This window comes from Hyposmocoma kahamanoa, unplaced genomic scaffold, assembly GCF_003589595.1.
Source record: "Hyposmocoma kahamanoa isolate Upper Pololo Valley unplaced genomic scaffold, ASM358959v1 64, whole genome shotgun sequence".
NCBI classification, from domain to species: Eukaryota; Metazoa; Arthropoda; class Insecta; order Lepidoptera; family Cosmopterigidae; genus Hyposmocoma; species Hyposmocoma kahamanoa.
Window position 1 is genome coordinate 17,083,772 of NW_020653852.1, and position 14,555 is coordinate 17,098,326.

General features: G+C 35.2%; 2 protein-coding genes across 5 annotated transcripts in view; one reads left to right on the top strand and one right to left on the bottom strand.

Annotated features, from left to right (window-relative positions):
- Window positions 1–14,555, top strand: part of LOC113231070 (1-acylglycerol-3-phosphate O-acyltransferase ABHD5) — a 56,606-nt gene that overhangs the window by 18,763 nt on the left and 23,288 nt on the right. For 2 of the 3 annotated variants that reach the window (XM_026465237.1, XM_026465236.1), the window contains exons 6-7: window positions 320–506; window positions 2,230–2,587. In XM_026465237.1, the coding sequence (XP_026321022.1) occupies window positions 320–506; window positions 2,230–2,415 (373 nt within the window). In that variant the 3' untranslated portion in view covers window positions 2,416–2,587. Of the gene's footprint in view, window positions 1–319; window positions 507–2,229; window positions 2,588–14,555 lie in introns of those variants that run through there. The other variant, XR_003310526.1, reaches the window with a different exon arrangement.
- LOC113231068 (DNA replication licensing factor MCM4) overlaps window positions 8,642–14,555 on the bottom strand; it is a 34,564-nt gene continuing 28,650 nt past the window's right edge. For both annotated transcript variants that reach the window (XM_026465234.1, XM_026465233.1), the window contains exons 11-17: window positions 14,364–14,451; window positions 13,655–13,815; window positions 12,945–13,068; window positions 11,858–11,964; window positions 11,535–11,669; window positions 11,074–11,284; window positions 8,642–9,086 (exon numbers count right to left, since the gene is read on the bottom strand). In XM_026465234.1, coding sequence (XP_026321019.1) covers window positions 8,991–9,086; window positions 11,074–11,284; window positions 11,535–11,669; window positions 11,858–11,964; window positions 12,945–13,068; window positions 13,655–13,815; window positions 14,364–14,451 — 922 coding nt within the window. In that variant the 3' untranslated portion in view covers window positions 8,642–8,990. The remainder of the gene's footprint in view (window positions 9,087–11,073; window positions 11,285–11,534; window positions 11,670–11,857; window positions 11,965–12,944; window positions 13,069–13,654; window positions 13,816–14,363; window positions 14,452–14,555) is intronic.

Consider the following 14,555-nt stretch of genomic DNA (forward strand, 5'->3'; position numbering starts at 1 on the left):
CATTTTAATCACGTAACCATACTTTTCTTACCTCTTTTTATTATTGTTGTAATTAGTGATGGGAAATCTGCTCATTTAAAAAAAGTTAAAATGTTGTGCTTTTTTTTTAAATGTTTTCACTTAAACGTTTTTTAGTTTGAAGCTTACGAAATGGTTTTGAAAAACGTTTAAGCGCATAGACTTTTATGTTAAAAAAAGCTTGCTACGTTGTGCATGCTTTTGCATAGATAACGGGATTTGGAACATAAGCAAACTTTTTTACGTTCTTCTCGTTTAACCGACCAACTCTAGTTGTAATTTCGCCAACTTTTTGTTACAGTGGTGAAAGTGCATTCCACACGTTGATGCAAAGCTTCGGGTGGGCCAAAAACCCCATGGTCCACCGTTTGGACAAATTGGATCCCAACTTGCCGGTAACAGTGCTGTACGGTGCACGTTCCTGGGTCGACAACACCACGGGGCAAGTGCTCACTGAGCAACGCCGATCCGATAAGACTTATGTACAGGTGAGGCGTTCTTATGTTTGTTTATCAGTATTGCCAAGGTCATTGAGTTGAAAATTACATTTCGTTACCTGAAAAGTTACATTTTTGCTGCAAAAGTTATTTATATTTTACAAATTTGCTTTTTTAATTAAAAATTGGCTCAACTTTAGTATACGTGACGTCGAGTTGGGTGTTCAAATTTTTAAGATTTGTTGTTGTTGACACTAATCAAACCTAATCAAAAGGAACCCCTCCACAAATTTTCAGTTTTAGGACGCCAAAGGTTTTCGAGAAAATAATTTTTGAAAATCGTGAAAATTAAAGCAAGAAAAAACGCATTTGACAATTACCTAATGCGAAACTTCATTATATCAAGTGTTGTTTAAATTTTGGAAGTATATTATGTTTTATTGGTTTTTTAAACACTATTACTTATTTAATAGCATTTACATTATATTTAAAATATTATTTCTTAAGAAGGTTACTTTGAAATAGTAATGATAATTCAATAACAATTTCGTAATTTCAACAATAAAACGCAACGTCATTTATCGCGTTTGTTTTTTTTTTATTTCTCTTGGCTTTTCACGGTAAGCGTTTTAGCCATTTACAGTGTTTTTACTTACTTACTACTATTTATGTTGTTGTTCGTTGTGTATAAAGATTGTTATGTTTTTTAAATTACAATCGCGAAAGTCGCTCTGGGCAGAAACGAATTGGATTATTTAGGTTAAGTTAGGTTTTTTTATACAAACGCGGAAGTCCCTCTGGGCAAAAACGAATTGAATCGATATAGGTAGATATTGGAGTCCGTGTGTGCACTAAACGTCAAAATATATGATTTTGAGGTTATTTTTCAAAATTTTTTTCTCGAAAACTATTAATATTCTTAGTTTGTAAGTTCATCGTGCCCCTCGCCTACACATCATTCCCACATTTTTTACTCTTTTTTCCTTGCATTTGGTGCGAAAATATAATTTTGAGGTTATTTTTTCGAATTTTCAAAAATTAATATCTCGAAAACTATCAACGTCCTAACTTTGAAATTTTGCAGGGGGTCTCCTCCCCCCCATGACGTATCATTTACTAAAGTCCTTCCTAAAAATTGAAACTGTAAAAGATATATACACTCGTGAAGTGTTTAGGGATCATGGAAGATTTTGCCTATTTCTGAAAAATCCGAATTTCAATAATTTTTTTACATCATTTTTAGACAGTTTCATAATTTAATAAATAAATTTATGTAGATATTTGTATTTAATTTAGATAGGGTAATCACGTATTCAAAAAACAATGCCTGGATCCCTCAACACATTTGATGTGTGCATATCAGGGAGATTTTAAGCTCTGAGTGGCATTACAACTGTTATGGACAGGCGTGTCGATTAACACCAGGCGCACGACTTGTTTATCCTGTCACTTGGTTTCTTAAAAAAAATTTTAGCACCAAACTACAGACTACTGCCTCAGTGGCTGAACGGTTACCATGTTGGACTGCCACGTAGAGGTCTCGGGTTCGATTCCCGGACCGGGAGAAATAACGCACACACTCAACATAGAAAATATTTCTATGGCCTATATCTATTTCTCTCGTGAGTTTGGGTGTAATTTATGGTTGTCTGTATATGTTTGCGTGGCACCCACGATACAGGGTTTCACTAGTGCGGGTTTGTGATGTGTCAGTTTTTATTATTACTTTATTACTAGACTTCATCGTTCACACCTATTATTTTTCCCCGCACAGGTAATCAACGGCGCAGGCCATCATGTATATTTAGATAAGCCGGAGTTATTCAACAAGTACGTATTGGAGGCATGTTCGCGGTTCGACGAGCCCCGATTGAAGACAATGTCCGATGACAAGGCGGCTGAGGCAGAAGAAACAGCCGCGACTGACGATCCGTCACCGACGTCACGTGCCACCTCTTGATAGCCGAAACTCTGGGTACAGTTCCGTTTGACGTTTAAAATTTAACTGCAGCGGTTGTATAAATTGCGATGCCGCAAGCCGCCTTTTTGCGGCAACACAAAGATTGTCACAACCATTAACTTTTTATGACCTGGCAAATTACAATGGGAAAAGCTTTAAACGACCAATGTACACATATAAAAAATGTCTAGGGACCAAGTTAGTTTATTTGATTACCTTATCAAGTAAAAATATCTGTATAAATTTATTATATTAATTATTTATTTAATTATGAAATGACCAAAAAAACCAATGGTGTTAAAAAATTATTAAAAAACCTGATTTTCAGTAATCTGCTTGATCCCTAGACACTTGATGAGTGTATTAAATATAACTACTTATACAATATAACTAGTTATGTACTAAATATAACTACATACCCTCAGTTTTGTATGAAAAACGTATTTTTCTAGATTCCCTTTTTAGTACCAGACTCGGAATTCCCTGTACTATGAGTACCAGCGCAACGAAATTCATTGCACTTCCCAGAACACCCTGATCAGAACCAATTTCCCAATTTGATCTTACCGGGAATTGAACCTGGGACTTCCTCATCTATTGCCCACAGTATAAACCGTCGGGCCACCGAGGTCATCGACAACCTTATGGTCATATAGAATATATTGCGCTAAATTTGAATGTGATATTTTCATGATAATGTACACTAGACGTTTATGTTATCATAGGAATTAAAACATTTCACATATTAAGTACATTTTGATGTACCCTTTAGGAGGTTAATAAAGCAAAAAATTCTAAAGTTTTTACTGGTAAAATATTAAACTACAACATTTATACGTCCAAACAGATAAGCGCAATGGCGACGTGAAAGCTGCACATAAATTTAAGACAATACACTTTTTATACACAAATATTTATATACACTTTGATAGAGGTGTTATAGCAGTAAGGAATTCAAAATTATCCAGCTATTTTTGCTGTTGACTTAGCATAAAAATTTGGGATACAGTCGTTAAGTAACAAAAGGGTGATTTGATTAAATGTCAAGTTTTTTTTGCGAGTTATTCGTTCAAAATTAAGTTCCTAGTTAAATGGTTCAAACGGAGCTTACTTCAGTGGTTTTAAGATAGTATTTACTTGTACCTGCGTTGACGATTTTCAGTGTTTAACATTTGTTGTTACGTATAAGCGGTTACGTTAGAAGTAATAGTTTTATAGTTTGAAATTAAACGACGGATTAATTTTGTTGTTGGTATTAGTATGTCAAGTTTCGATGTGCTTTTCAATGTTGCGTACAAACTATGAATTAAGTAATAGTTAATTTGTCCTAATTTAATTGTCACACTTATATAAGCTATAGACATGATTAAACTAAAATTGAAAAATACACCCCGATGCAAAACAGTATACTTAAAAAAGTTGAATAATGTCACCATCCGTAAGGTAACAACTCGTGGAGATAAATTTAATGTGCCCAACCTCGATAGTTCTACTGTCAGTAAGTAGTTTAGGAGTTGGGGAGTCTGCAGAATGTCCTGTTTACAGTATCAGATCATGGTTACCATATTATTGTAATGTCATCGGATTTCCACAGTATATCAATTTCAAATCGGTTGGACAAGTGGAAATTAAATCTATATGAAATGATTTACTGTTTCATTCAAAAACTAAATTAATTGCAAATCCCAACCCGGAATGTAATCTATATTAGAAGGAAATTAAATATATAGTACCTCAAAATATTACAGATACTAGATTCTAGTTACTGTAATTTAATTAATATTTGTTTTAATTACTAATATTTTAATATTATACTTTAGTTTTAATACTTTTGTTTTAATTTTAATGGCTCACATCTAAAACAGCACATTCTTGTGGTATCATAATGTAAACAAACCTTACCTTATTTTGCAATTATATCCAGTTTTATGAATCGAAAAAAAATTATGACTGAGATAACCACACCAACCGAGAGATGATTATCTTTAAGCAGCTGAACAAATATTTATCAACTATACTATAGCTAAGAACCAATCTGATGAAATAAGCCTTCAAATAAAAAAAAAACAGCTTTGAGATCACTACAGATGTTTAGCAGCTGCGATGCCGTTTCCGTAGACCAAAGATCATGGCCCATAATCTGACCCGGTTAATAGATGTTTGTGTACAAAAACCACATCAGTTTTAAATTATGCTGTTTTAAACCACTTTTTATTTTATGTAAAAAATATTGAAAATCTACGGGGTTAACATGTAACAGGGTAATAAAGATTAGATATTTAACATATTTTAATTGTGTGGAAGCCCTACATTACGTTTCATTGACTTCCTGTCAGAGTAAATATCATTTATATACAAAACACATAAATATTTTGCACTAACATACATTTTTTATATAAAAATATTTTTTTTTATTCCATAATTCCCAGTACCCGCAATAAAGCGACACATACCGTTGTAAAGTACACATATTTTTCTATGAACCTAGCCATGTAATTTCTGTACGCCGTGGGTTTAGTTTTTATACTTTGGTGGGCCATGATCTCTATAAGTCCTTTTTGCGTCGGGAGTTAAAAATAACTAACAAAAAACAAATTATTATAAAAAAAATTAGTTAATTTCGTAACAGCGAAAGGCATTGAAGCCAAAATAGATTTTCAAAAATATCTTTCGTGGGGTACTGTTGTGGAAACTCGTATACGAGCATAAAAACTTATACCACAAAGGACAGTGAATAGTAGATGCAGCAACAAGCATCGCAAAATAATAGTTTAAGCGTTCTTGCATTGTAAATTCGGGGACAATTTTAACTCCAACCCATTATGAAGGGCTCAAACATTAATTATTTTTTTGGCCGTTAATTCAACAATCAAAATTATTTACGATATGTATTTTATATTCAGTATTCTTTGCAGCTAAAATTATATGATATCTCGATTATAAGTTTACCGAAACCAAATAATCTGCTAGTGCCATTTCAGTTCTCTATGATTGTTTATTAAAATAACAAAGAATTTTATTATTGTACAGTATATCATATTCCATATTTATTTACAGGGTACGGGTAAACATGTTGAGTAACTTAATACACTTGTATTTACAGGAACGTTAAAAAAAGGTTGAATTATGATAACAATGTTCATATTGGCCACATATACCAGAACGTTTAATTTAGAAAAAATAATGACTTCAGTGGTCCTTTAATTTCGATTAAACGTTATTTATGATAACAACGTTATATGAACAATTGGCCACATACAAGAACATTTAATTTGATAAAAGAATTGCTTCAATCGACTTTTGATTTAAATTAAACGTTCTTTATGATAACAATGTTCATATGAACCATTGGCTACATACAAGAACGTTTAATTTCAAAAAAGTTTGACTTCAACCGTCTTGATTTCGATTAAACGTTTTTTGTGATAACAATGTTCATATGAACCACTGGCCACATACAAGAACGTTTCATTTAAGAAAAAGTTTGGCTTCAATCGTCTTATGATTTCGATTAAAGTTGTTTATGATAGCAATGTTCATATGAACCGCTGGCCACATACAAGAACGTTGTTATCGTAACTCTACGTTTCTCTATGACCATGAGTATATTATCAATTGTTAATTATGAGTAAATCCCATCTCGAGTTTGAAATGTATATAGTGTGAAACTATTAACATTATTTTTTGTTTATACTTTACATGATTTGTGCATTTTTTAAGATATATTTTACTAGTGACTCTGTAAGTAGTATGCTTTTTCGTTTGTAAGTTTTTTACTTTACAAATGGGCACGGGTGGCGGGCCGTAAGGTCTATTCCAAAAACATGTATTTACAGCACTTTGCTATTCCTGCACACAAAGGTTTTTACAATTTGCAAATGACAGAGTATTATGAGAGGTATAAAGTTAAATTCTCAATTAATTTTATTGAAACAATCCTTGGATACATATTTTTTTTGGATACGTTTGAAAATTGGTGTGATACTAGTCTTCTCTCTTGAAGTTCGAGCGACAGCTCTGAACCAGATGGTTCAATAACGTGCTGGTCGATGACGCTTCAATATACTATAAAATATTTGTATGGACAATACCATCTATGACGAGAATAAAAATTTACAAAATTCAATGTGAACGAAACATAAACGAGCTGTAATTATTACCAACACTGACGCGTAGTTCACATCAACTTTTGTTAATCCACTTATCAAACACGCCAGTGCCCCAACAAGATGGACTGGGATCTTAAACCCCACCGCATACATTACCATCAGTGGTGATACAAAATTAGTAATAGTAGAGTTTAATCAGTGTGACGATTACAAGTGTAATTGCTAACCTGTGTAATAGATTAATTTGAGTTAGACTTGAATCGAGATTTACGAGGGAAAGAATAATTACCAATCCATAGGTGCAAGCAAGAAAGGTAGATTGTCTTTATAGTTTTGGTGGTATACTATTGTTTTCGGTGAAAATAATAATGAATTGCATTGTACTAACATTTGGAAACGGGAATAAACGCGTTTACATACGAATAGGTATTTTTCACACCTACCTAGTTTCCTGACGTTTCGGCCAGGTTGCACCGGCCGTGGTCACGGGCTGAGTCAGCCTGACTGACTGAAAAATACCTATTCGTATGTAAACGCGTTTATTCCCGTTTTCAAATGTTAGTAATAATGAATTTTTATGCGTGTCTTTGGAAATAATTGTATCAGGGATTATCTGGTGACTTTCGAAATTTTTGTTGGTTATTAGTGGCCGACGCAATATAATATTGATGTAGAACTGCCTTTCCGGCCTCACATTTGTGAATATGCACTCTTCGCCACTGATATTTACACACAATTAGAAATGCACAAATCATGGGAACGAAAAAGTGATTTCAAATAAATATGCACACACTCTTAAGAATTATGTAAATGCAAAAGAAAATATTTTGTAAAATTGAATGGGCATAATTTGTTTGTTTAGCTTTCATTCAATGAAGTAGATTGGCTTGTTGTTGGCTTGACTTTTTGAAACACGTAATGATTTAGTTAGGATGTAAATAAAGTTATTTATGCGAAAAGAACTAGTCTTGTTTTTAGTTATTTTCAGTTTTCCTCCCTTAACAGCTACATATTAGAGGCTAAAAAGTATTTTATTGCCTATAAGCAAATATTTATGTGTATAGTTCACGACCGTATTTAATAAATACGGGATGGATGGATATGAAGACAACCGATCACATGATAAAAATTGTTGATTGATTATTGCGCATTATTCGAGAATTTGCACTATTTCAGCTTATTATTAAGCCTGTGCTCAAGGTTATTTATTACCAAGTCCAAATCGATCAGCCCTCTGGATCTCTCTCTTAGCCAATGATACTAGTATAGTTTCATTCAAGATGCCGATAATGAGTCTATTATCAGGAGACCTTGGGTCAAATCACACTTAATACCTCAAGAACTTGTTGAAGCTAAGGAACGTCGTTAGCCAAAGAAGAACAAATAATAATATAATTGACATTTAATAATCAAAAGTTAAAACTTAAAAACTAAACTTAACCTAGTTATAATATCAACACGTCGTACCCCTCGTGGAAGAATGGCATAAGTGTTATTACGTCAAAATGTTTATTGCTCCATTAGATACAGAAAAATAAAACCCATGAGGGGTGTTGATTCTTTTACGCCTTTTGCAAAGTACTGATAGTTTTGGAATAAACGATCACGTATGAAGAGACTGATGCGAGCAGTGCCGGCTTTACTTAAAACCACATTTATGAAATTTCAACGTACCGGAATTCGCGACAAAAAGTGTGGACGGTTTTATCACGCGACCACTAGAGGGCGCTAGGGTATTAATTGCAACCGGGCGCTACTTGGGTTAGAACGGGCATTGGATTTCAGTGGAGTCGAAAAAGTTTGTCAGAAGCATAGCGAGGAGTTCATCTGTGCCTACTCCTCTGGGAGACAGGCGTGGTGGTATATGTGGAGTTTTTTTTTTCTTGGGCCAATATCAGTTTCGACGTATATTGCCGATTAATTCTGATCTAAATCGCCAACGACTAGGCAGCAGCAAGGTAGTTATTTTTTAACCGACTTCAAAAAAAGGAGGAGGTTCTCAATTTGTGTTTTTTTTATGTATGTTACGCGATAACTCCGCCATTTGTGAACCAATTTTGATGATTCTTTTTTTGTTGGACAGAAGGTACCTCAGATGTGGTCCCATTTAAATTTCATGAAAATATTCCACCTCTAAGGGTGGCAACCTAGGGGATGAATGACTTTTTGGGTTTTTTAAACCAGAGGTTAGGTTATGAAAGTACCTCTTCGGATGGACATCACAATGACAGAATTCAATTTTTTAACCATCCACTATCGTTAGAGGGATGATTACACTTTCTACTGCTGAACATAGGCGCCTCACCAGTAGATACCGTAGCCTCGACCGTAGTTTATTATTAATTTTGTCCCACAGTATAGGATCTTCAGCTGCCTGCAACCTATTGTTCCTAGGGGCGTACCATGTATTCCAACTTCGAAATACTATCATCACTTTTGACAAAAAGCGTAAAAAAAATAGACAACTCAGCAAAGCCGTATGTGCGTGGAGCTGACAATTACCACTTTGCCTTCATCCTGCAGGTCGCGTAACGCTTCATCCAGTTGGTCCCGTGATATCGTCTGAAAAACGTTGTCAAATTATAATTACAGACAGACAGTATGTATGTAGTGTTGGGTAATTTTCCGAAAAATTTAAAATAGTGGAAGTTTTTCAGAAAAATATAATACTCATATTATTATGTTCTATGTTTAGATATATCTTTTGAAGTTTTATTTAGCATGAATTATATAATAAAATTGTATTATACATTACTAAATGTACTTTTCTAAATCATGTTTGGCTTGATTGATTTTCACAAATTTTCGAAATGGAGTTCAGTATCTTCAACTTTTGACAGGTGTCACTGTCAAATGTGCAAAAATTTAGGAAAAATGTTTATGTCTAAGTAATATTACCAATGGTCAATGTTCACGTCAACTCTTCATCTGTATGCATACTTTAGAGGATGGAAAAAAAAATAGTCTAAGATGCATACATACACTCCCTTCAAAGTCATTTTTTTTTCTGTAGTATATCCATTGACCTACCAATAAATGGACTTCGGGTTCGCGCTAAAAAGTGTCCGCACCCATAGGGCGTTAAAATCGCATACAGATCAATCGCGCAACAGTCTTCGTTTGTTCGACTGACAGCGCGGTTGTCAATCATGCAGTACCAATATAATAATAACTTGTAAAAATTGCTGCAGTAAAGTGTAAAAAACAAATGTATTGTTTTATCATAGCTCTCATTTAAAAGTGTTATTTTGTACAGTTTTATAGTATTTAATTTACATATAAATTAATCGTAAATATAAATTACAAAAGCACACAAAATAATCAAAAGTTAGCAATAACTAACAAAATATTGTTGTACTCGTTTTACGGCTTGGGATTACCTATCAGAAGTCAGAAAATACATTTGCCCGAAATAACGTTAGCTTCATAATGTCAAATGTATTTTTTTAGGAAGATTATAAAACAAAAGCTACTTTTGTCTTTGTGAAAAGCATCAAAATTACTCGAAAGCTTTTGTTATAAATCGGTTTTCGGAATTACGGATAATTGAGTTTACGGTTAGTTGGAATATCGGTACATTTCTTATAGTACACGCTTATTTTCACAGTTGTAGTAATATTTGTATGTATGTATCTGCCCAACTCTTAATTATTTCTTTAAGTGAATTTGTACAACTCGTACATAATAATATATGTATATAAAAGTTAATTAATATTTACGATAAAGGCTACTCCATTACTTTTGTGTTCGAGTAATTTTCACTTCAAAGCACATGGTGCATTTTGTTAAGAAGAAATATGGTGCATTTTGTTAAGTTTCCAGTAGAAGCTGAATATGGTGTTTTTGGGCCCTTTAATTGTTGCAGTACTGCAATGACCTTACAATTTCAATTAAATGTTTTAGTTTTTTTTTTTTACATTTCCTTACTTGTCACTACGTTTGTATAGGTCAACTTCGGACTTTTTTTCTTGGTTTTTGTATTAGACCCGACGTCCATTTGTTGGTAGGTCAATGAGTATACGTCGTGGTGATGTTCACTGATCCCACGGCGCCGACTCAACCGGCGAGAGGGAAACCCGGGGGGGTTTTAGTGGGGTAGGCCTTCCAGTGTGGAGGGAGAGTCCCCACATAACCCCTGAGTCTCCCTGGGCTCAGGGGTATCCATAAAGATTTCCCCCCGTCAAAAAAAAAAAAGGTCAATGAGTATATCAATTTTATTTAACTGCCTCCGTGGCCGAACGGTTACCATGCCGGACTGCCACGCAGAGGTCCCAGGTTCGATTCCCGGGCCGGGAGAAATATTTGTATGGCCTACATTTATTTCTCTCGTGAGTTTGGGTGTAATTTGTGGTTGTCTATGTGTGTGTCCATGGCACCCGCGACACAGGGTTTCCCTAGTGCGGGGCTATGTTGAGTGTGAGCGTTATTATTATTATTAATTAATCTACATCCCGCTAATTTGATTCTAGTTTACCATGAACTTTCTTCAGGCATTTATTACGCGATAGCACATTATACGTAAATAATTTTATTTCGTAAAAATGCTTACAATCTGCGAGGTAGCATTAACTTCCTGCAACAGCTTGTTATGCGTAATCGTATGTGGCTTGGAGTAAGGCTGGATGAGTTCCTTGAGGGCCTTGACGAGGTCAGCCCGACGCCTTCGCGCGGCCGCGCCCAAACCAGTTGTGAGGATGCCCACGTCGATGCGACCGGATGCTGGGTCTGTTGCCGACTGCTTTAGAGCTTCACGGTGTAACCTGTAATTGAGGCATTTGATTAGTTCCTTCATTGCGGAAAAAGTTCGCTATAACTCACGAAATATGAAGATGCAAAAACTAATTAATTGATTTGCAGATGAGGTATTACAATGATAAGAAATGAAGTATTACAATGATTAGGTATAACAATGATAAGAAATTATTACAGCTTAGTTTTGGTGTTGTTGTAAGTCCCACGTTGGGCGCCAATAATAAGCTTGGGTGCCAAATAAGGTTATAACTTTTTTACCTGGCTGCTTCATCGACATCCTTTATATCAACAACGGGGGATAGGCGCATTCTGGCATGAGCTTCGGCCAAGCGAATCAGTGACTCCAACTGCCGAGGATATGCTGATATTTGACCGCGCCCGCTGCCTACACGTCTGAAAAATGCAATTTATTTGTAAAGCTGGGAATAGTTATGGTACGGTACAAATTGCACTACTATCTAGATAATAGGGTCATATATATATATATAATTTATTTATCGCCTTGAATGTCAGATATTACGGTACAAAGCGATATTATGGTACATATTATGGTACAAAGCGATATTTCGATGTCTACTTACCTCATGTCTACGTAAGCATCTATGAGTCTCTGCTGTGCTGTTTCACTTAGCTTTGGCTGCACGTGTTCCTTGGCGAATGCGATGTAATCACGCATAAGGCTCATATCCTGAAACAAGAGCAAATATCTATTATCAAAAATCTATTATCTAATATCTATAATCTGTCTTTTTTGAAGACGGAGTAAAATGACAGTGGGATGGTTGATATACACTTCATGTAGCGCTGTCTCACAATGATTAATTTTAGGTCCTAAACTGAAATCGTAATAAGACTGCACGGTAAGGCCCCAGCTGGTTTCAATAACGTAACGTACATACTCAACTAGCCCCGCACTAGGGAAACCCTGTGTCGCGGGTGCCATGGACACAGACAACCACAAATTACAACCAAACTCACGAGAGAAATAAATGTAGGCTATACAAATATTTCTTCCGGTCCGGGAATCGAACCTGGGACCTCTGCGTGGCAGTCGGCCACGGAGGCAGTTTGAGATGACATTTCTAGGGTTGCCAGTTTCACAAAATGTTAAATAGTCATGTAGTTGTTGTCGATAGTTTTATCGATAGATTTTGAAAGAAGGTAAAATTTTACCAAAAATGACTGCATTGTGAATGTTACGACGTTCTAATGTTTACTAATTGCGTTTAGCCTACTTTATTCTTATTTTTACAGTTGGCCTACTAGTATCGAGATCAATTTTTATTCATATACATTTTAACAAGAATAGCCGGATTTGATTATGTGTCTGCTCTTATCTTAGTATTTTTCATAAACATAGATCTAAATACAGTGTATGCATGTATAAACTTACAAAAATTGACAATTCAAATGAACTTATGCCCAGTAATTTGATGAATTATGGGTCAAGGATGATTGAAATGAATAATAAAACAGCGTGATCTTTATTCAGTCGATAGAACATTTATCGATTGCAATCACCCAGCTGCTCGCGAGCGGGCAACACTTGCGCAATGAACTGTCACTTTGCTCCGTCATCAAAAACGACAGATATAATATACTGTGGTTGGATTGCATTGTTGTATCAAATACTATACTGTACTGGTCATACCATGTGATGTAACATACCACAATATCCTGGTCATCCTGCGAGTTTGTGTAGTCTTTATAATAAAGTGAGACAAGATGAGACGCAAGCCGTCTATCAAAAACTTCGTCTTGAGGATCCAGCACCAAGAATATTAGGTCAAATCTGGAATAACAGAATGCATCTAGATTCACAAATACTAGAACATATTGTATTATTACACACACACATTACTTTGTTACGTATAGGGTTGTCTGGCTAAGTTCTTCATACTATAATTTTTTTTAGTTTTTTTTTAAATAAGAACACACCACTCAACCCTGTCTCGCAGTAGGGAAACTTTGTGTCGCGGGTGCTATGGACACATATAGTCAACCACTAATGACACCCAAACTCACGAGAGAAATAAATGTAGGCTATACAAATATTTCTGCGTGGCAGTCATGGTAACCGTTAGGCCACGGAGGCAATTATTCAACGGAGCTTATCTAAGATCATATTATTTCAAGCTAACTTCGCAACTAAATGAGAGTTGATTTCATTGCGTTGCTAGTCACACTCTGTATATAGTAAAGAGTTACCAGCGAGAAAGACGATGTGCTTTTGGCTTCAGCTCGAATGAACTTGAAAGCTTAAAACCGGCTAAAGCTCTTATACGTTATATATTACATAATTCTAAAGTGAACAATCGCTCTTTGCAGTGTTTATGTCAATAAACTCTTGTACATGGTCAAGGGGATACAAAAAGTACCTGGACATAAGTGTATGAGGCAACTGTACGTTCTCGACGATAGTCTTATTCTTGTTCCATTGCGATTCCGCGGGGTTTGCCGCTGCTAATATCGACGTACGCGCATTTAATTGACAGATGATACCAGCTTTTGCCACTGACAGCGTTTGTTGTTCCATCACCTTGAAAAGATAAAGTCAGTTTCGGTGAGTTTTCTTCTTGTTTTTCTTTTAAATGTTATGGCCCCATCGAAGTAATCGATGATTTCGCCAATGTCGAGCTGAGTCACGCACGCGTTTTAACTTAAGAATTCACTGAGAGGAGAATCTACAAATCTACAACGACAGAGAACCTACACAGATTATTACAGAAACAAACTGTTTTTTTTAAATAAATTTAAAACTGTAAAGATTTCTCGCATTTTTTAAACTATCGTGTGTGTTTTAATATGTCGAACTGACCACTTAGAACTGAGATGCAGTCTGATTTGAAATTCGAAATTAAAATTTTTTAAGGCACGTTGTTTATTTTTTAAAAGCTGCATTATTTCTTCGGTTTTGTTTTTTCTCCACTCGTAAGAAAACTCACGTCTTTTTCGAATATGAGTTCTGACATAGAAACAATAGGTTTTAAACGACACGCAACTTTAACGACGCGTCCGTACACGTATTTATTCAACCGTATTCGTTATGGAAATTTTGAAATTAACAGGATTTCATGTCACGCTCACCTCGTGTAGTACACTGCGAGTTGAGTCATTCATCTTGTCGAACTCATCGATGCAACAGATTCCATTGTCGGCCAGGACCAGAGCGCCACTGCAAAATATTTTTTATTGATATCGCAACAGTAATTAATAACTGGGTACCTATCACGATTAACAGTGTTCGTTCTCGCTAATGACTGCGTAAAACATTTGTGT